Source organism: Ylistrum balloti, unplaced genomic scaffold (genome assembly GCF_031769215.1).
Source record: "Ylistrum balloti isolate Yb309-2 unplaced genomic scaffold, AGI_CSIRO_Ybal_v1 Utg369944, whole genome shotgun sequence".
Taxonomy (NCBI): Eukaryota; Metazoa; Mollusca; class Bivalvia; order Pectinida; family Pectinidae; genus Ylistrum; species Ylistrum balloti.
Genome location: NW_026782050.1, coordinates 283,974 through 305,179, shown reverse-complemented (window position 1 = coordinate 305,179; position 21,206 = coordinate 283,974). Strand labels below are relative to the sequence as shown.

At 35.1% G+C, this 21,206-nt stretch overlaps 1 protein-coding gene across 1 annotated transcript; it reads left to right on the top strand.

Annotated features, from left to right (window-relative positions):
- The first annotated feature begins 1,912 nt into the window (after positions 1–1,912).
- Positions 1,913–20,409, top strand: LOC132547262 (sphingosine-1-phosphate lyase 1-like). Its single transcript, XM_060211026.1, has 16 exons — positions 1,913–1,939; positions 3,901–4,051; positions 4,367–4,536; positions 4,902–4,941; positions 6,054–6,133; positions 6,398–6,526; positions 9,127–9,215; positions 9,558–9,594; positions 10,050–10,157; positions 10,536–10,598; positions 10,787–10,933; positions 15,671–15,791; positions 16,018–16,135; positions 18,677–18,823; positions 19,117–19,240; positions 19,481–20,409. The coding sequence occupies exons 1-16, from the start codon at positions 1,913–1,915 to the stop codon at positions 19,580–19,582; spliced, it is 1,653 nt and encodes a 550-aa protein (XP_060067009.1). The 3' UTR covers positions 19,583–20,409.
- Positions 20,410–21,206: the final 797 nt, after the last annotated feature.

The window sequence follows — 21,206 nt, the reverse complement described above, 5'->3', positions numbered from 1 at the left end:
GTCAGGATAACAGTCAACAAACTATCAATTAAGTTAAAAAAAAAACCTGTCATCTTCATATGTACATTGAAGTGTCAGGTGTTCCGAGTGACGAACGAGATCATTTCAACGTAAGTTAAATCATACTTACATTTACTAGTAAATATTGTATTGTACTGCACAACGAACTAACAACACATATAGATCGATTAAGTTAGGTAAATTAATTTATTATCGTGCTTTGTGCCCTTTCATTTTCATTCCGACTTAATCCGCTACAGAGAAGTCCTTTATAACTCTAGAACGGTTTGGCCTGTTAACCCACTTCGAACTTCTCCCAATAACGCGATTTTGCTGCAGAATCCTCTGTAATTATCATTTTATTGAATATGGGTTCCGACTTTCTGGTCTGTAAATCTATCCCTTTGTGTGTGTCTCTCGTGCCTTGGGAGTATCAGGTCATCTCGGAGCCTCCTGTATCATTGCTATTGGAGCATATTAGTCGTGATTCTCATCCAGATATTATCCAGAACATGCTTCCGTTTCCGGTACCACGAACACGGAGGCGTTCCGTTCACAACATTACAGAAAGAAAGTGTGCTTACGTTAAAGGCAGTGAATGGTAGAGACAATTTTTAAAAAGCTTGCTTGAAAGCCTTCTATAAAGAGACTCTCCATTCTGTTTGCTAGTAAAGTAGCAATGGCATAAACCTTCTGAGAAATTGTGGCGAACGACAACCCCGATTCACTTTTCTGATTTAAAGTCTCACCTCAAAGTTATAGTAACAGTCAATAACAGGTATTCCATTCCGAGTACTGACACTTGCTAAACGTCCAAGAAAAAAAACCCTTCTCAACTCTGTTCTGCGTTGCAACCTGTTGCATCCATTTGGAAAGTGTCTCCTGGAGATATCTTGGAGCCTGAAATCAAGGACCTGGGACACTTCATTGGTCGTTTATCTCGATTTTTTAGCTGTAAACAACAAACTGTACGACGAGCGTGACGTTCCCAATTTCCCTAGTTGTGTGAATTTTTCCAATATCTGATATTTTTGCTGCCCAGTCCCTCCTCCCTTCCCCAAACTCGTTCGCGGGGTGATGAAGCGAACACAAACCCCAGTCTATAATGGTATTTTATGTCACAATTGATTCGATAGTATTGTTTCACATACCAGAGTTTCCGTGTTAGATGTCACAAGGTAACAAGTGATTTCGAACGAAGCAAGTTTTTGAAGGGAGATAATCAGAGTCGTGTTAGGAAATTTCCTTGTGCGATATGAACGTCACGTAAAAAAAAAGAAAGAAAAAAATGTGACAGATATTTTTCAACAGACCATTAATTTATTTTAATGCCTCTCTAGGATACGAATACAAGACCTCTGGCTCACCTGAGAGAAGTATTGTTTCCCGAATACCTGCTATGATCGTCAGGGTAACAGGGGTAATTATTTATTTCAATGCCTCAGCTAGGATTCGAACACGGGGCCTCTGGCTTAATAGTTTGAATATCTCTCCAGCTGAGCGGTATTTTGCGGTTAGTAATTTACTAAGGGTCACATGAAGTTTGATCAGTGTGTTCGATGCCTGTTTGTATGCGAGATGGTTTGCTGTTAGGCTATAACCTTGTTCTGAACTGAGAACAATTCATTGCTTACTTGGACGCTTGCCCTTCCGGAACAAATCGGCTCTTTTTCACGTATTTAAGCTTCTCTGTTTCCGTTGAGGCAGACATATTTACTGATATTTTTTATTAGGATTTATTGTTTGGTTTAAAAGTTATTAAGTACACTATTAGTAAGCAAACTAATCTGCTTAGGTGTCGACATGCCATTTTTTTCAACATTCCGGAACAGAAGACCTTTTGTTGGTTCTTATACTTTATTTCTTCTCGCGTCAAAAATCATGTGACCAAACGATAACACACGGGAACAAAATGGCGAAACTACTGAACGTTGTGACGGTGAGTGTGCGGATTATTTTAGTATCTTGTTCAAGTAGATGTATAATCGCTTGAAATCAACTTCATTGAGGGTTGTCAGTCAGTAAGTCCATATGTTCGTACTATTTGGCATCTATGGATTAACTGGGTAACCTCTATATCACGGAGGTGAAGCGTTGCGTAAACATCGCTGTCACTTGATGTTAGGCTGTGACTGTGGCTACTGACATAGTGTGCGATCTCTGCGTGCTCAACCAGAACGGTCACTTCCCGTGACGGATATAGAATTCGATTATAGAAGACCTGATGTGTCTTGATTATACAGGTAACACAAATACGGACGGTAAAAAAGCTACCCGGATATCTGCCACAAACTTCTTCGATTTACGAGTGCCCGGGGAGTAATGCACTCAATCAAAATTATTTTTTGCATGTTGACATGGATGTAAAGTGTGGAAAGTGCAGATAAAAAAGATCAACGAATTCATAGGCTTGCAAAATGTCTTTGAGCACCCACGGGACATTGCCTTGATTATCCCTTTTTGGATTTCTCAATAGGGCTCGTTTATATGGGACATTGGAGTTGGAGATACCACAAGTTTATAAACCATAGCGAGGTGCCAGCTATTTTCTGAATTTCGTGTGTTGACTTTGGCGTAGACAAAAATAAAATCATTAATAAATGTTCATTGCTGTTAAACTTTTGGACATTTATTTTGAAAACTAGAAAGAAAGTGTAGTTTATAATATTCAAGAAAGATAATATATTGTTTGAGCCAAGTGTTGTTGTATATATATTCAGATTAAGTAAAAATGAGTAAAAAAAACTATCATTGATTTTGCAACTCTGAAATCACTCCCTATTAATTACCTTCTAATAGTGATTTTGTTGGACATTTCCTGAGATTAAAAAAGAGTCATTTATAAAAGTTAAAACCAGACACTTTGATGAAAGTAAGTAACCTTTGCCGATATACAACTGTTATCAGATAATATCTATCTCCAACTGGATAGGACGGGTAACCTTTCATAATTTATATATATAAGTGTAGAATTTGTAATAATCTTTATGTAACCTATCCTGTATATATCTAGGTGATAGCTCCTGATCATGCTAAGTTCACAGTTCATATATGTGTGTATGGCTTACGTACTATAATTCCTAATAACCATTTATATATATTGATGAATAGTTCGTTACAATATGCAAGTGTCTGTTACATATGTTGGTAGATATACCTTAACATATACAAATTCATGTTCAATTTGGGGAACTAATTAAGAAAATTACTTTTCATTTTCATTCAGTGAGTTATCAAGAAAATTTCAATTATCAATTTATTGTCCTAAATATCAGATTTAGAAAGGGTTTGATACATGTACTTGTGTATGTAAAGTGAATAAAGAGCTCTCTGTACCAGGTAGGTATTATGTAAGAGTAAATAGGTTATCATAAGTAAATACCTGGTATCATTATGTCTGCACATGGATAGACCACTCGCCAAAATATTTATTTTGGAAAAGTTATTTAAGCTTCTGAATTAAATTACATGTGGAGGGAATTACTGAAATAATGAGCTTGTGTACTTGTAAACACTGTTCACAATTAGTTTTTAAACGTACTTATAAATTGCTTTTACTTTATGTCCATTCTATATCTATTTCCTAGAGCCATTTATTTCTGCTGTCAGCTGTGATATATCCCTTTACATTTCTCTCAATACACTGAATATCACTGCATTTTACTAATATATTATAGCACACAATTTTTCTGAACCAATGGGTGAAAAAGAAACTAAAATACAATGGTATATTTTGAAAAATATTTGGATGATGAATTTAAAATTCAGTAAAATAAATTACAGGACAAATATTTACCAATATCTTTAACTGTGTTCACTGTTTCTTACCAATATCTTCTGCTGAAATGTAACAGCAGAGAAGTGGTTTGTTCATAATATAAACATTTCTGTCTGCTGTAGGGACCAGTGATGCCGTACCTTGATATAGTAAAGGACAAGATCAACAGTCTGTGTGCTGGACTGGCGCCATGGCAGGTGGTGGTTTACTCCTGTGGTGGAACACTAGTCTTTATCACCGTTAAAAACCTCCTCCTTTCCAATGAGGAGCAAAGTGAGTCATATTGCAACTTGTATTTGCATTCTAGAATACTGATAAGATTATATTTGATAATATGATTGGAGGGAAGGATGGTCAAATATTCTCATTTAGTGGTGAAATTGCACATAGTCTTTTAGTTATTGTCAACAATGTCCTTTTAATGGTGATCTGCTGTGTCTGTGGTGTTCTGTGCAGGCCTTGTACATACATCCAGAGATGTCATTGAAATAAAGGAGTCAAAACAAACATCTTATTTAAATTGATAGGATTAAACTGTTCTGATTTATTAATGTGGGCTGATGAAATAGTAAATTTTGTCAATTAAAGCACTTAAGAAGAGGACACTGAACAGTATCTTTCGGTATGTGAAGATGATTCCTGCTGTAAAGAGGAAGGTTGCCGAAGAGAAGAATAAAATGCTGAGTGATATGGAGGCCAGCTTCCATAAAAGTGTTGAGGGGTACCAGAAAGCTCTTCCAGTCAATGGTCTGAAAATGGTGAGGATTTTGTCTGTACAAGTTATGTGAATGGGAAACATTTTCAAAGAGGGTTAGATTGATTATCTATGAAAAAAATTCACTAGCATTTTTAATTCACAAAACAAAAAAACAAAAAAAAGTTGCACTTTATAGATTTATAGAGATGTAGTGTTAACTACCATATTCTGATATGATCTCATTATCAAACCTCCTTCTCTGACAGCTTGGAGCAATGTTGAAAGGGGCTTTCTTGTCCTGTATTTTTGGTATAGTCGCTGATATTGTGTTTATTTTCCTACTGTTTCGGTAATGGTAACTAGGTGCCACGTTGATCACATTTTGTGTAGATGGCAAAATACTGATGCCATTGTTTCCGTTTTTAGGAGGAAGTTGAGGAGCTGTTGTTACAATATAAAAATTTAGGTGAGTAAAACATACTGAGTTTGTTTCCTTCTAATAGTTTGACTTTACCATAAACAGATAGCATTACATTTTGACTAGATTTTTGGAAACAGAAAGGTCTTTCTCTTCATTTCACTTGGTGAATTTTCTCTTAAAAAAGCACAGAGATCTGAAAGATTACTTGTGCCATGATCGGTGCTCTTTGTTTTGAAGTATGAGACTACAACCACTGCTATTTATGTTATAACATGATGTTGCTAAGACATGTTCTATTTGAGTGTATTATGGTGCTACAACCAGTGTTATTTGTTATGACATATTGCTAAGACATGTTCTATTTTAGTGTATTATGGTGCTACAACCAGTGTTATTTGTTATGACATATTGCTAAGACATGTTCTATTTGAGTGTATTATGGTGCTACAACCAGTGTTATTTGTTATGACATATTGCTAAGACATGTTCTATTTAAGTTTATTATGGTGCTATATTCAGTGTTATTAGCCCACCATCATCAGATGGTGGGGTATTCAAATTACCTTACATCTGTGGTCCATTGTCTGTCCATCCGTCGGTCCGTAAACAATTTCTGTTATCGCTATTTCCTGAGAAGTACAGGATGGATCTTTCTCACATTTCATATGTAGGTTTGCCTTGATCCCTATTTGTGCCCATTTGATTCTGGAACTGATCAGAGAAACAAAATGGCTGACAGATGGCCATCTTGGATTTTTTCAATGAAGTTTATTATGGCTATTTTTGAAAAGTACTTGATGGATCACTCTAAAATTTCATATGTAGGTTCCACATGCATTTTAGTTGTGTCTGACTAAATTTTGGACTGATCATAAAAACAAGATGGTTGACAAGTGGCCATCTTATATTTTGACTTTACAGGTTCTTATCGCTATTTCTTGGGAAGTACTGGATGGATCTCTCTCAAATTTCCTACGTAGATAACCCCTTGGTCCCTAGTTGTGCCTGTTTGATTTTGGGACTAGAACTGGACAGGCAGCCATCTTGGATTTCACTAGTAAAGATTGTTATCCCTATTTCTGTAGAAATACTGAATGTACTGTATAATGATGTATATTGCTTTGGTCATTACTTCTTGTCACCATATACGTTTACAGCCCAGGTGGATTGGGAGAATGGACAGGTATCTGGAACTGTTTACAGTGGAGAGGCAGAACTCACTGAACTCATGGCCAAGGTAGGTCACACAACTATTCCCCTTTTACAAGAGTGGACTAGACTGTATGTAGAGCTCGTCAATGCTTACATTTGCATGTACTCAGTCATTAACCTTATTTTGACTATTTGTTCTTTATTGTGTTGATTTCATTGTTTCCATTTTGTATGTACTGTAGGTGACTTTGATAGGACTGGATTGTTAGAGTTTGAGCTCCTAACCACACAGATCATGATGGCTGTTTTGACTTTATATAATTCTTATCATTTTTATGTTTTTTGTTAGACATATGGAATGTTTGCTTGGTCCAATCCATTGCATCCAGATGTGTTCCCTGATGTGAGAAAAATGGAAGCAGAGGTTGTCCGTATGTGTTGTACCATGTTCAATGGCGATGAAAATTCATGTGGTACGGTGAGTAAAGAATCAAGAGTAACTATCGAAGTTATTCAATGTATTATGCTCCCCAAAAATTTTCGGGTAGGCATATAGTTGCTGCCTTATCTTTCTGTTCATCCGTCCATCCATTGTCTGTCCTTTCATTTTCTGTTGACAAAGACAATGTGCAGTTTACTAATGCCTGCAACCCCTTAATTAAAGAGTTATTGCCCTTTGTTAAGATTAATTTTGTGTCTGGAGCATTACTTTGCCTGTATTTAAGCTAGGATAATGAAAGGTGATGTATACATCAGTCATACAGAAGCAAGGTGTAGTGTAGCAAATTCAGGGCTCATGACCCCTTAGTACAGAGTTATTGCCCTTTATGGATTTTTTTGTCATGAACATACCGTAAAAACCCACGTAATGTCCGCATCTGTGTAATGTCCGCACCCCTTTTTTGACACAAAAATCTGGGGAAAAAACCCACCTTCCATGTAATGTCCGCGGGTAAAAAATGCAAATTGAAGCTGCCGATTTCATTTCACGTACGCTAATGTCGTAATGGCCGAGAGCATGTCGCATTGTGTATAACATACAGGTACCATTCAAGAATTCACTTAATTGTTTATAACAACAGTTATTCTCCATAATGGTACAGTAAGCTTACCAGTATGACAAGTCCTCATTTCGATAAGTGGTGTTTTGATAAGGGTTAGCCCAGCAGTGTTATAAACAGCTTGGGTCATCTCCTCACCTCGAGTGTGAGTGAGTGACAGCGTGTGATTAGCCAATTAATGATAACTATACAGTAACATGACCCACGGCGCCACTGACCCTACTGACACACCATCAGACGACGAGAACGCCATTTATTACAACGACCAGACAGAGGAAGACAACTTCAACGCCGAGGAGTTCTTCCACAGTGACGACGACGACTTCTGGGGTTTCGAGAAATGCGATTAAAACGGCCTGCTATGTATTAAGACTTTCTGATAAACGATCCATAATCAATAAAACGTCTGATTATTTATTTTATTCTTGTACATGTTATTTATTGTTATTTTGTAAATAAAATGTAGAATGAAAATGTTGTGTTATTTTGTATATGCTCATGGGTATGCTTTTTCAATGGGGAAAGGGGAATAACTCTAACTTTATTCATGTGACAAAGTCAAACAAAATGGCTTCCTATTACGAAGGACGACACAATACGAACCTGTAACGAGAAAATGGAAGGAATTAACCATGGAAACTATAATAAATAATCATAAATAATCATGTTTGGTTGAGGGAACATCATAGGAAAAACCATAGAACGATAATATCAGGTATGCTTGGCTTTTAAGAACACAATTCAAGGAGATATGATATGAATTGTCGGAAGGAAAAAAGTGTCATTTCCTCTATATCTCTGTAATGTCCGCACCCCCTTTTTTGGATTGATTTTCGGTGAAAAAAAGTGCGGACATTACATGGGTTTTTACGGTAGTTTGCTTGCATTATGACTAGGAGCATGAAACTTGGTGTATACATTTGCCATACTTAGAGAATGTGCTGTATACCCAATTCAGGGCTTGCAACCCCTTGATTACAGAATTATTGCCCTTTGGTAAAATTTTGTGTAATTGATACTATTGTTTGATGATTAGAGGACCTTTCAACATCTATCTGTTTCTATTATAGTTTGTTTCTTGTGAGCATAATGATAATTTGAATGACTAATTTCTGTTATAAAATAAAATTTATGCTTTTTAAGATTCCAGGGTAGTGATGTTACTACACAATTCAATCTACTTTAGAAATATGTCAAATTCTGACACAGTTTAAAAGAGAGTATCATTAGGGTTCTGCATCAAGATGCAGTATCTCAAATTCTGTTGGGCCAATTACACTCATACTTTATGCCAAGTCTCCTTGAATGAAGTACTTGCTTGGGGCATGTAGCTTTTCATATCCCAAGATTAAAGTCAAGGTCACAGTTGTTATAAATAGAAAATCAGTTTCCATGTGTAAACTAGAGTTTGCTTCGGCCAGTCTGACCCAGACTTCATCAAGTACTTCCTTACTGAAAATGTTTGCATGGTATTGATGTACAGTTTTAAAGGTCAAAGGTCAAGATCACAGTTGCTATAAATAGAAAATCAGTTTCCATGTGAAAAATAGAGTTTGCTTCGGCCAATCTGACCCAGACTTCATCAAGTTCTTCCTTACTGAAAATGCGTGCTTGGGATTGATGTACAGTTTTGAAGGTGAAAGGTCAAGGTCAATGTTACTATAAATAGAAAATCAGTTTCTATGTGATATCACAACTTTGCTTATCAAGCTCTAAACTCATGCAATGCTTCCTTATAAAAATGGCTTGGTTTAGATTGTTTTTCAGACCCAAGGGTCAATGGTCCAGATTTCTGTTACTCTAAATAGAGAATTGGTTCTATGATATAACTTGGGTTCCTTTGGGCCAATAAAAATTAATCCAATGCTTTCTTACTGAAAGTGCTTGCTAGCACTGTCAGTGTTCTAGTTTAGTTAGAATTAGAGGAGTGGGCTGTTGAAAGTATGAAAATTGAACTTAAATGATTTTGCTCTTGGAAGATGGTATTAGATTTAATAATTGTGGATAACTATTTTAGATGACATCAGGAGGCACAGAGAGTATTCTACTGGCTTGTCTCACATACAGAAACATCGCTCGCGATAATGGTGTCAATTTCCCAGAAATGTAAGTGGTATTTCTAAATGAAAATGTTTCCGTCTGATGAAAGTGCTTTGAAAGTTCTGATTAACTGTGAGCATTTCTTTGAATGTATATGGATGGAATAGTCTAGACCTAATAATTGATGTATTTCATACAGCAATTCTACAATTTCTGCAACCTTAGAGTTTAATGATATCAACTGTACAACCTCACAGTGTAAAATAATATATATTTTACAACATCACATCCTAAAATGATATGTATTTTAGAACCTCACACTTTAGAATACCTGCTCTACATAGATAATATCTACTGTACATACTAAGACCGTTGTTTCCTCAGTAAATACATTTGTTTATTCTACAGGATTGTACCTGTTACCGTTCATGCTGCTTTTGATAAGGTACGTACTTAAAATCACTTTGTTGATTTGTAATGGAATTTATTATGTCATTTACTATAACACCTTTCTCTAGAATATACAGTATAATTAGTAATTACAGGAATTTATTATGTCACTTACTATAACACCTTTCTCTAGAATGTATAGTATAATTAGTAATTACAGGGACCAATTGATCCCAATACAGTTTCTGTTGAACTAAGTTACATAGTTTCACTGTCAGATGGTGATGATCATGATGTCAATGACCATCAGAGTTACACACCTTTTTGATCTTCAAAAGCAAATTTTCAAAGTTATGTTATCTCTGCTTTGATTTGTCAGAAACCACATCAAAATGAAGAAAAATAGACAAAACCGTATTGAAAGTTGTTTCAGTGGCAGAAATTGAACCCATGTATTATTCACTCTCTGTAGCTTAGTAAGTAATGCTAGTCTTTTTCCTTTTATTTTAGGCGGCATACTACTTCCGAATGAAAATCACACACATTTCTGTCGATAAAGTAACAGGGAAGGTGGACATCAAGGCTATGAGGAAGGCTATTAATAAAAACACATGTATGGTAAGTTTTACAAGCTTCAGTCAAACGTATATAGGATCTGGTTTATATCTAGGTATTTTTTTATCCTTTAGGTTGTACTTAGTGGTAACTAAGAAACAGTACTTTATTTTTAATATTCATAGATTTAGTTCATATTCACACCTTAGGGTCACTCATGAAGATCTACACCTGATTAGATTTTGTTTGAACATTTTTGGAATAAAAAGCTATATACAAAGTGTACAGGACATCTTGTGAATCTCTTGATTTATTTTGATCAGAAAAAAGAGACAAGTGGATGGGGGGATATATGTGTTAGCTACTGCTCTCATCGATTTTGTTATTTTATGTGAAATACAAGCTTTACTCTAAGTATCAATAAAAATCTGTGTATTTCAGCTAGTTGGATCAGCACCTGGTTTCCCTCACGGTATTATAGATGACATTGAAGAAATTTCTGCAGTAAGTTTTAGTTTGATCCTTCTGTAATACTAATAAGTATCAGAACATATTTGTTTCTGATTTGCTGAGGTTGGTATTAGTGTTTGGTAAACTCAGACACAATATCATATTTCATATACAGTATATCAAATTTCAAAAATAATTAAATTACTGTTTGTTATTCTAAATTGGTCTTTATCTCACTCTAGCTTGGAAAGAAATACAACATTCCAGTTCATGTTGACAGCTGTCTAGGCGGCTTCCTAGTTCCGTTCATGGAGAAAGCAGGCTTTCCAATTCCAGCAGTAGATTTCCGACTTCCGGGGGTTACAAGTATATCAGCAGACACACATAAGGTAAAAGAGAAATTGCTTTAAGAATGGTTGTAGTCAGATGGATAAGTATGATCCTGACCCGTTTTGCTCCTTGCTAATTTATCAGTAAACTATAAAACAATAAATTTGTGTTTGATTTACCTGTCCTCTCTATCTTGGTAGGTATTTCTCATGTTTTAGCTGGCTTACTGTTTTGTCTGGGCTACACCTTCTACACTCATCACTATAACTTCATGTATTAGCTGGCTTACTGTTTTGTCTGAGCTACACCTCCTACACTCATCACTCTAACTTCATGTATTAGCTGGCTTACTGTTTTGTCTGAGCTACACCTCCTACACTTGTCACTATAACTTCATGTATTAGCTGGCTTACTGTTTTGTCTGGGCTACACCTCCTACACTCATCACTATAACTTCATGTATTAGCTGGCTTACTGTTTTGTCTGGGCTACACCTCCTACACTCATCACTATAACTTCATGTATTAGCTGGCTTACTGTTTTGTCTGGGCTACACCTCCTACACTCATCACTATAACTTCATGTATTAGCTGGCTTACTGTTTTGTCTGAGCTACACCTCCTACACTTGTCACTATAACTTCATGTATTAGCTGGCTTACTGTTTTGTCTGGGCTACACCTCCTACACTCATCACTATAACTTCATGTATTAGCTGGCTTACTGTTTTGTCTGGGCTACACCTCCTACACTTGTCACTATAACTTCATGTATTAGCTGGCTTACTGTTTTGTCTGGGCTACACCTCCTACACTTGTCACTATAACTTCATGTATTAGCTGGCTTACTGTAATAACTTCATGTTCTGGGCATGGGTATACCAAGATGAGGTGATGCAGCATGTTTAAAGTATGTCATTGTGACCTACATTTTGACCATTGACCTACATCAAATTGAAAGGTTGTCTAGGCTCAATTTCTTACACTACTTTACACTACTTGTCATTGGAACTTCACACTTTGACCTAGTTTATGACCTTTGACTTTAACTGTGTTTTGGTGATACCATCTAATCAGTTTAGTGCTAATGCCTCTTTGAATTGGTGATATCACTAATTCGTTTTAACTTCTGATATTAGTAAAATTAGTGTACTGATAAATTCATTCACATTGATAGTACTAAATTCATTTACTCAGTGAAATGTTGCAGAATACATGGTGTCACCACATACAATTTAGTCGTAAATTGGCACCACTTACCGGTACACATCCAGCAGATTGATTGGTTAAGTAACACTGATGATATACCTTATTGAATACAGTGGGTCTGTCAAACTTTCAATGTCTAGAATTAGTTCCTGCATAGATTTATCATCTGTGCATTCATGGCCTATATTTTCACGGTCAATTACTGAATGTTCTTGTTTATGTGATTACTTTTCCAAGAATAAGTTTTCATATTAAGTTAATCAAAAACACAGGTAGTGATTGTTCAGGTTGTATATGATGTAACATTACGTTTCCTTTAACACTGATCTCTGATTGTTCAGGTTGTATATGATGTAACATTACGACCGTGTTTCCTTTAACACTGATCTCTGATTGTTCAGGTTGTATATGATGTAACATTACGACCGTGTTTCCTTTAACACTGATCTCTGATTGTTCAGGTTGTATATGATGTAACATTACGAACACTGATCTCTGATTGTTCAGGTTGTATATGATGTAACATTACTTTTCCTTTAACACTGATCTCTGATTGTTCAGGTTGTATATGATGTAACATTACGTTTCCTTTAACACTGATCTCTGATTGTTCAGGTTGTATATGATGTAACATTACGTTTCCTTTAACACTGATCTCTGATTGTTCAGGTTGTATATGATGTAACATTACGTTTCCTTTAACACTGATCTCTGATTGTTCAGGTTGTATATGATGTAACATTACTTTCCTTTAACACTGATCTCTGATTGTTCAGGTTGTATATGATGTAACATAACGTTTCCTTTAACACTGATCTCTGATTGTTCAGGTTGTATATGATGTAACATTACGTTTCCTTTAACACTGATCTCTGATTGTTCAGGTTGTATATGATGTAACATTACGTTTCCTTTAACACTGATCTCTGATTGTTCAGGTTGTATATGATGTAACATTACGTTTCCTTTAACACTGATCTCTGATTGTTCAGGTTGTATATGATGTAACATTACGACCGTGTTTCCTTTAACACTGATCTCTGATTGTTCAGGTTGTATATGATGTAACATTACGACCGTGTTTCCTTTAACACTGATCTCTGATTGTTCAGGTTGTATATGATGTAACATTACGTTTCCTTTAACACTGATCTCTGATTGTTCAGGTTGTATATGATGTAACATTACGACCGTGTTTCCTTTAACACTGATCTCTGATTGTTCAGGTTGTATATGATGTAACATTACGTTTCCTTTAACACTGATCTCTGATTGTTCAGGTTGTATATGATGTAACATTACGTTTCCTTTAACACTGATCTCTGATTGTTCAGGTTGTATATGATGTAACATTACGTTTCCTTTAACACTGATCTCTGATTGTTCAGGTTGTATATGATGTAACATTACGTTTCCTTTAACACTGATCTCTGATTGTTCAGGTTGTATATGATGTAACATTACGTTTCCTTTAACACTGATCTCTGATTGTTCAGGTTGTATATGATGTAACATTACGACCGTGTTTCCTTTAACACTGATCTCTGATTGTTCAGGTTGTATATGATGTAACATTACGTTTCCTTTAACACTGATCTCTGATTGTTCAGGTTGTATGATGATGTAACATTACGTACCGTTTCCTTTAACACTGATCTCTGATTGTTCTGGTTGTATTGTTCAGGTTGTATATGATGTAACATTACGTTTCCTTTAACACTGATCTCTGATTGTTCAGGTTGTATATGATGTAACATTACGTTTCCTTTAACACTGATCTCTGATTGTTCAGGTTGTATATGATGTAACATTACGTTTCCTTTAACACTGATCTCTGATTGTTCAGGTTGTATATGATGTAACATTACGTTTCCTTTAACACTGATCTCTGATTGTTCAGGTTGTATATGATGTAACATTACGTTTCCTTTAACACTGATCTCTGATTGTTCAGGTTGTATATGATGTAACATTACGACCGTGTTTCCTTTAACACTGATCTCTGATTGTTCAGGTTGTATATGATGTAACATTACGTTTCCTTTAACACTGATCTCTGATTGTTCAGGTTGTATATGATGTAACATTACGTTTCCTTTAACACTGATCTCTGATTGTTCAGGTTGTATATGATGTAACATTACGTTTCCTTTAACACTGATCTCTGATTGTTCAGGTTGTATATGATGTAACATTACGTTTCCTTTAACACTGATCTCTGATGGTTCAGGTTGTATATGATGTAACATTACGTTTCCTTTAACACTGATCTCTGATTGTTCAGGTTGTATATGATGTAACATTACGACCGTGTTTCCTTTAACACTGATCTCTGATTGTTCAGGTTGTATATGATGTAACATTACGTTTCCTTTAACACTGATCTCTGATTGTTCAGGTTGTATATGATGTAACATTACGTTTCCTTTAACACTGATCTCTGATTGTTCAGGTTGTATATGATGTAACATTACGTTTCCTTTAACACTGATCTCTGATTGTTCAGGTTGTATATGATGTAACATTACGTTTCCTTTAACACTGATCTCTGATTGTTCAGGTTGTATATGATGTAACATTACGACCGTGTTTCCTTTAACACTGATCTCTGATTGTTCAGGTTGTATATGATGTAACATTACGTTTCCTTTAACACTGATCTCTGATTGTTCAGGTTGTATATGATGTAACATTACGTTTCCTTTAACACTGATCTCTGATTGTTCAGGTTGTATATGATGTAACATTACGTTTCCTTTAACACTGATCTCTGATTGTTCAGGTTGTATATGATGTAACATTACGTTTCCTTTAACACTGATCTCTGATTGTTCAGGTTGTATATGATGTAACATTACGTTTCCTTTAACACTGATCTCTGATTGTTCAGGTTGTATATGATGTAACATTACGTTTCCTTTAACACTGATCTCTGATTGTTCAGGTTGTATATGATGTAACATTACATTGATCTCTGATTGTTCAGGTTGTATATGATGTAACATTACGTTTCCTTTAACACTGATCTCTGATTGTTCAGGTTGTATATGATGTAACATTACGTTTCCTTTAACACTGATCTCTGATTGTTCAGGTTGTATATGATGTAACATTACGTTTCCTTTAACACTGATCTCTGATTGTTCAGGTTGTATATGATGTAACATTACGTTTCCTTTAACACTGATCTCTGATTGTTCAGGTTGTATATGATGTAACATTACGTTTCCTTTAACACTGATCTCTGATTGTTCAGGTTGTATATGATGTAACATTACGTTTCCTTTAACACTGATCTCTGATTGTTCAGGTTGTATATGATGTAACATTACGACCGTGTTTCCTTTAACACTGATCTCTGATTGTTCAGGTTGTATATGATGTAACATTACGTTTCCTTTAACACTGATCTCTGATTGTTCAGGTTGTATATGATGTAACATTACGTTTCCTTTAACACTGATCTTGTTACCTGGCCAGAGATTACCTTTTTTAATAGGATTTATTTCATAGGATTTAATAGGATTTAACCTTGTATACATTAAGTTTGTGGGTTGTTTCTCTGTATTTTAATTTCTGTCATTTCCAGTATGGTTTTGCACCAAAAGGGTCATCTGTGATCCTGTATAGAAATCCAACGTTCAGACAGCAGCAATTCTTTGTCCAGCCAGAATGGCCAGGTGGTATCTACGCGACGTCCACTACAGGGGGTAAGTCAGCTGATGTAGTATCCACAAAGTAAAGAATTCTAATATATATTTATATTAAAGATCTAAAGTGATCAAATTTGTTGCGAGTTTGTATGTCTGTTTGATTTCTTCACTGGATTCAGTTTGACACAATACTAATCTATATTCATGTTTTACGATGAAACAACACAGTTTCATCTATGAACAAAATTATGTGAACAATTACTATCTAAACATCTTAACACAGGCAGCAGGGCTGGAGCCATTATAGCAGCATGCTGGGCGACCATGATGCACATAGGTCTTGATGGATATGTGGAATCCACTCGCAAAATTGTCAAGACAGCCAGATATATAACAAAGGGGTGAGTTATAAATTATTGAGACAGCCAGATATATAACAAAGGGGTGAGTTATGAATTACTGAGACAGACAGATATATAACAAAGGGGTGAGTTATGAATTATTGAGACAGCCAGATATATAACAAAGGGGTGAGTTATGAATTACTGAGACAGACAGATATATAACAAAGGGGTGAGTTATGAATTACTGAGACAGCCAGATATATAACAAAGGGGTGAGTTATGAATTACTGAGACAGCAGATATATAACAAAGGGGTGAGTTATGAATTACTGAGACAGACAGATATATAACAAAGGGGTGAGTTATGAATTACTGAGACAGCAGATATATAACAAAGGGGTGAGTTATGAATTACTGAGACAGCAGATATATAACAAAGGGGTGAGTTATGAATTACTGAGACAGCAGATATATAACAAAGGGGTGAGTTATGAATTATTGAGACAGCCAGATATATAACAAAGGGGTGAGTTATGAATTATTGAGACAGCCAGATATATAACAAAGGGGTAAGTTATGAATTACTGAGACAGCCAGATATATAACAAAGGGGTGAGTTATGAATTACTGAGACAGACAGATATATAACAAAGGGGTGAGTTATGAATTATTGAGACAGACAGATATATAACAAAGGGGTGAGTTATGAATTATTGAGACAGACAGATATATAACAAAGGGGTGAGTTATGAATTACTGAGACAGCAGATATATAACAAAGGGGTGAGTTATGAATTACTGAGACAGCAGATATATAACAAAGGGGTGAGTTATGAATTACTGAGACAGACAGATATATAACAAAGGGGTGAGTTATGAATTACTGAGACAGCAGATATATAACAAAGGGGTGAGTTATGAATTACTGAGACAGCAGATATATAACAAAGGGGTGAGTTATGAATTACTGAGACAGCAGATATATAACAAAGGGGTGAGTTATGAATTATTGAGACAGCCAGATATATAACAAAGGGGTGAGTTATGAATTATTGAGACAGCCAGATATATAACAAAGGGGTAAGTTATGAATTACTGAGACAGCCAGATATATAACAAAGGGGTGAGTTATGAATTACTGAGACAGACAGATATATAACAAAGGGGTGAGTTATGAATTATTGAGACAGACAGATATATAACAAAGGGGTGAGTTATGAATTATTGAGACAGACAGATATATAACAAAGGGGTGAGTTATGAATTACTGAGACAGACAGATATATAACAAAGGGGTGAGTTATGAATTATTGAGACAGACAGATATATAACAAAGGGGTGAGTTATGAATTATTGAGACAGACAGATATATAACAAAGGGGTGAGTTATGAATTACTGAGACAGACAGATATATAACAAAGGGGTGAGTTATGAATTACTGAGACAGACAGATATATAACAAAGGGGTGAGTTATGAATTACTGAGACAGACAGATATATAACAAAGGGGTGAGTTATGAATTATTGAGACAGACAGATATATAACAAAGGGGTGAGTTATGAATTATTGAGACAGACAGATATATAACAAAGGGGTGAGTATGAATTACTGAGACAGACAGATATATAACAAAGGGGTGAGTTATGAATTATTGAGACAGACAGATATATAACAAAGGGGTGAGTTATGAATTATTGAGACAGACAGATATATAACAAAGGGGTGAGTTATGAATTATTGAGACAGACAGATATATAACAAAGGGGTGAGTTATGAATTATTGAGACAGACAGATATATAACAAAGGGGTGAGTTATGAATTATTGAGACAGACAGATATATAACAAAGGGGTGAGTTATGAATTATTGAGACAGACAGATATATAACAAAGGGGTGAGTTATGAATTATTGAGACAGACAGATATATAACCTATGTGTAATAGCTGTTCTTACTTACCTTTGTGTAATAACAGTGTTTATTTACCTGTTTGTAATAACAGTATTTATTTACCTGTTTGTAATAACAGTGTTTATTTACATGTTTGTAATAACAGTGTTTATTTACCTGTTTGTAATAACAGTATTTATTTACCTGTTTGTAATAACAGTATTTATTTACCTGTTTGGAATAACAGTGTTTATTTACCTGTTTGTAATAACAGTGTTTATTTACCTGTTTGTAATAACAGTGTTTATTTACCTGTTTGTAATAACAGTGTTTATTTACCTGTAATAACATTTATTTACCTGTTTGTAATATTTTATTTACCTGTTTGTAATAACAGTGTTTATTTACCTGTTTGTAATAACAGTGTTTATTTACCTGTTTGTAATAACAGTGTTTATTTACCTGTTTGTAATAACAGTGTTTATTTACCTGTTTGTAATAACAGTGTTTATTTACCTGTTTGTAATAAGTATTTATTTACCTGTTTGTAGTGTTTATTTACCTGTTTGTAATAAGTATTTATTTACCTGTTTGTAATAACAGTGTTTATTTACGTGTTTGTAATAACAGTGTTTATTTACCTGTTTGTAATAACAGTGTTTATTTACATGTTTGTAATAACAGTGTTTATTTACATGTTTGTACAGCCTGAGGGACATTGATGGACTTATTGTTTATGGTGAGCCTCTGATGTCCGTGGTTGGAATGGGATCTGACAGGTTCAACATATTCAGACTAGCAGACATTCTGACCAGTCGAGGATACAACCTAAACGCCCTTCAGTACCCAGACAGGTAAGTTTCTTTATAATATAAAGTAGTATGAATCATCTTTGGTTGAGAATTAAGTCAGTTAGGACATCTAACACTTGGTAATTGGAAACACAAATAGTGTTTGTTTTTATGATAGATATAATAAAATGAAGTGAGGATGTCCTGGGATTTTCTTTAAGCATTGTATACTGGTAATTTCACAGTGTGTAAGATGTTTAATGATAAGAATGATGAATTTTTGATTGGGTAGATATTTCATTGTACTCTTCATTTTCTGGTAAAAATGTATGAGAGTTGGTCTGACTTCCTTCCAGCCTACATCTATGTTGTACTCTGGTACACACTAAGGAGGGCGTGGCAGACAAGTTCCTCAGCGATGTACGTAATGCAGTAGAGGAGATTCTAGCTGATCCACAGGACCATGAGATTGGTGGCATGGTAGGAATGACTTAGTTTGAAGGAAGCTTCCTTTATCTGTGGCACAGATTTAAAGCTTAATTTTGAAACAATTGGAATTTTGTATTTTTAATGTCCAGGATTAATGAAGTTTTTGAAGAGTGTTGAAAATATTTGAAATTTAGATTCTAAGAAACATTGCTAAACATTTCAAAGAACTTAATCAAACAGTATAAATAAAAAATGAAAAATCCAGATCATTGCTAAATATGTCTGTTCTAGGGTGCCATATATGGCATGGCACAGAGTATCCCTGACAAAAAGATGGTTGGTGAGCTGGCTGGTTGTTACCTGGAGGCAGTGTACAGTACTAACAAGGAGTAAGGACACAGTATAAACAAAAGTGGCAGTGCTCAAGGACAGAATACAGATTAAATGATGTCTATGAAGAGAACCGAACAAATTTTGTAGGGCCAGGAAAGACTCGCCACTGTCTTTAGAGAAAAACAGATGAAGCACTAGAAAAAGAGAGACCTGAACTTCCTCTCTATGGAGAGTGCAGACCTTTGGATGTAAACAGATCAAGCATTTTCCATTGGGAAAGCACAGACTTCGCACTCGACTAACTGTAATAGAAGGCAGGCATTGTGCTGTCTATAGAAAGAAACTGATGTTGTAGTTGTAGAGAAAGCACAGACTTGGCATTATCCTTTGAGTGAGCACAGTACTTCCCAAATAGAGAATTTATACAGGCATTTTGTGAATGATTATGTATTTTAATATATTTTTATGTATTATTCCCTGCAGGTGCTGTCAACTGAATATGTGATAACACATTTTTCTGTGTGAAAAACCTGTGAGTTTGGTGATCATACAAGTAGTATTTGTGTGTTAACACATTTTCCTATGTGATAAGTTTGGTGAAAATAACACATGCAAAATACTTTTGACTATGTGTGAACAGAATTAAGATATTGTTAGATATTAATACTGATAATTGATGGTTTTGATTTTAAGGAACTTTAGATGTGATATTAGGAGATTTTTATATAATATTGTATCAGCTGTATGCTGGAGTAAGCCGCTCTTTAAAACGGAGCTTTAGGGGTCCAAGTAACACATTGTTTTTATTGTTTCTATTGAAAGACTTGTGTAAGTATTTATGTTTTATATTGTTACACATTTGGTGAATTTTACTAAAAAAAAATTTTGTGTTTCAAATCGGATATGTTTTAGATTTTATTTTTGGCTAAAGAAGATATTTGTATAAGGGAAAGTCTGTAGTGAAGCTTGTCTTTGTTACAATATTGATGGTAGTCTACTGTTCTGTCTACTGGTTTGTTTACAATGAAGTTGTACCGTACAGAGAAACAGTGATGAGAGACAACGACAATACATGATAAGAGAATTAGAGATGGTGAAATTTTGTTATACAGAGAATTAGTGATGACAAATATGTGATATCAAGAATTATTGACAGTGACTTTTTAGGAGAATTTGTGCCAATATAGCTGTGATTTATAGAGTAAAAAGATATTCACTCCCTATCATGTCAGACAGAAATCCAATTCATGAAGGCATATTTTTATTTTATTTTATTATTTTTTTTGAGGCTGGTGGTGAATGTAAGAGATAAAAACCAAAAGGACAGTTTAAGTAAATTTTGGATAGTCATTTTGCTGTCAGCAGATATATGTTCCATACTGTTTGGAAGTATGTCTGTAGAGAAAATCCTATAGACTACAAACATGTACCATACTGTGTGAAAGTATGTCTGCAGACAAAATCCTATAGACTACAAAACATGTACCATACTGTGTGAACGTATGTCTGTAGACAAAGTCCTATAGACTACAAAACATGTACCATACTGTGTGAACGTATGTCTGTAGATAAGTCCTGTTGGCCACAGTGTATTACCATACTGTGTGAACGTATGTCTGTAGATAAGTCCTGTGGGCCACAGTGTATTACCATACTGTGTGAACGTATGTCTGTAGATAAAGTC

What these genes read in the sequence shown, in the direction of transcription:
- LOC132547262 (XM_060211026.1), top strand. Translation starts at nt 1,913, where the DNA reads ATGGCGAAACTACTGAACGTTGTGACG. An exon ending in CAGTCAATGGTCTGAAAATG is followed by an intron (nt 4,537 to 4,901) that starts GTGAGGATTTTG and finishes TTCCGTTTTTAG; the next exon opens with GAGGAAGTTGAGGAGCTGTT. An exon ending in ATGAAAATTCATGTGGTACG is followed by an intron (nt 6,527 to 9,126) that starts GTGAGTAAAGAA and finishes TAACTATTTTAG; the next exon opens with ATGACATCAGGAGGCACAGA.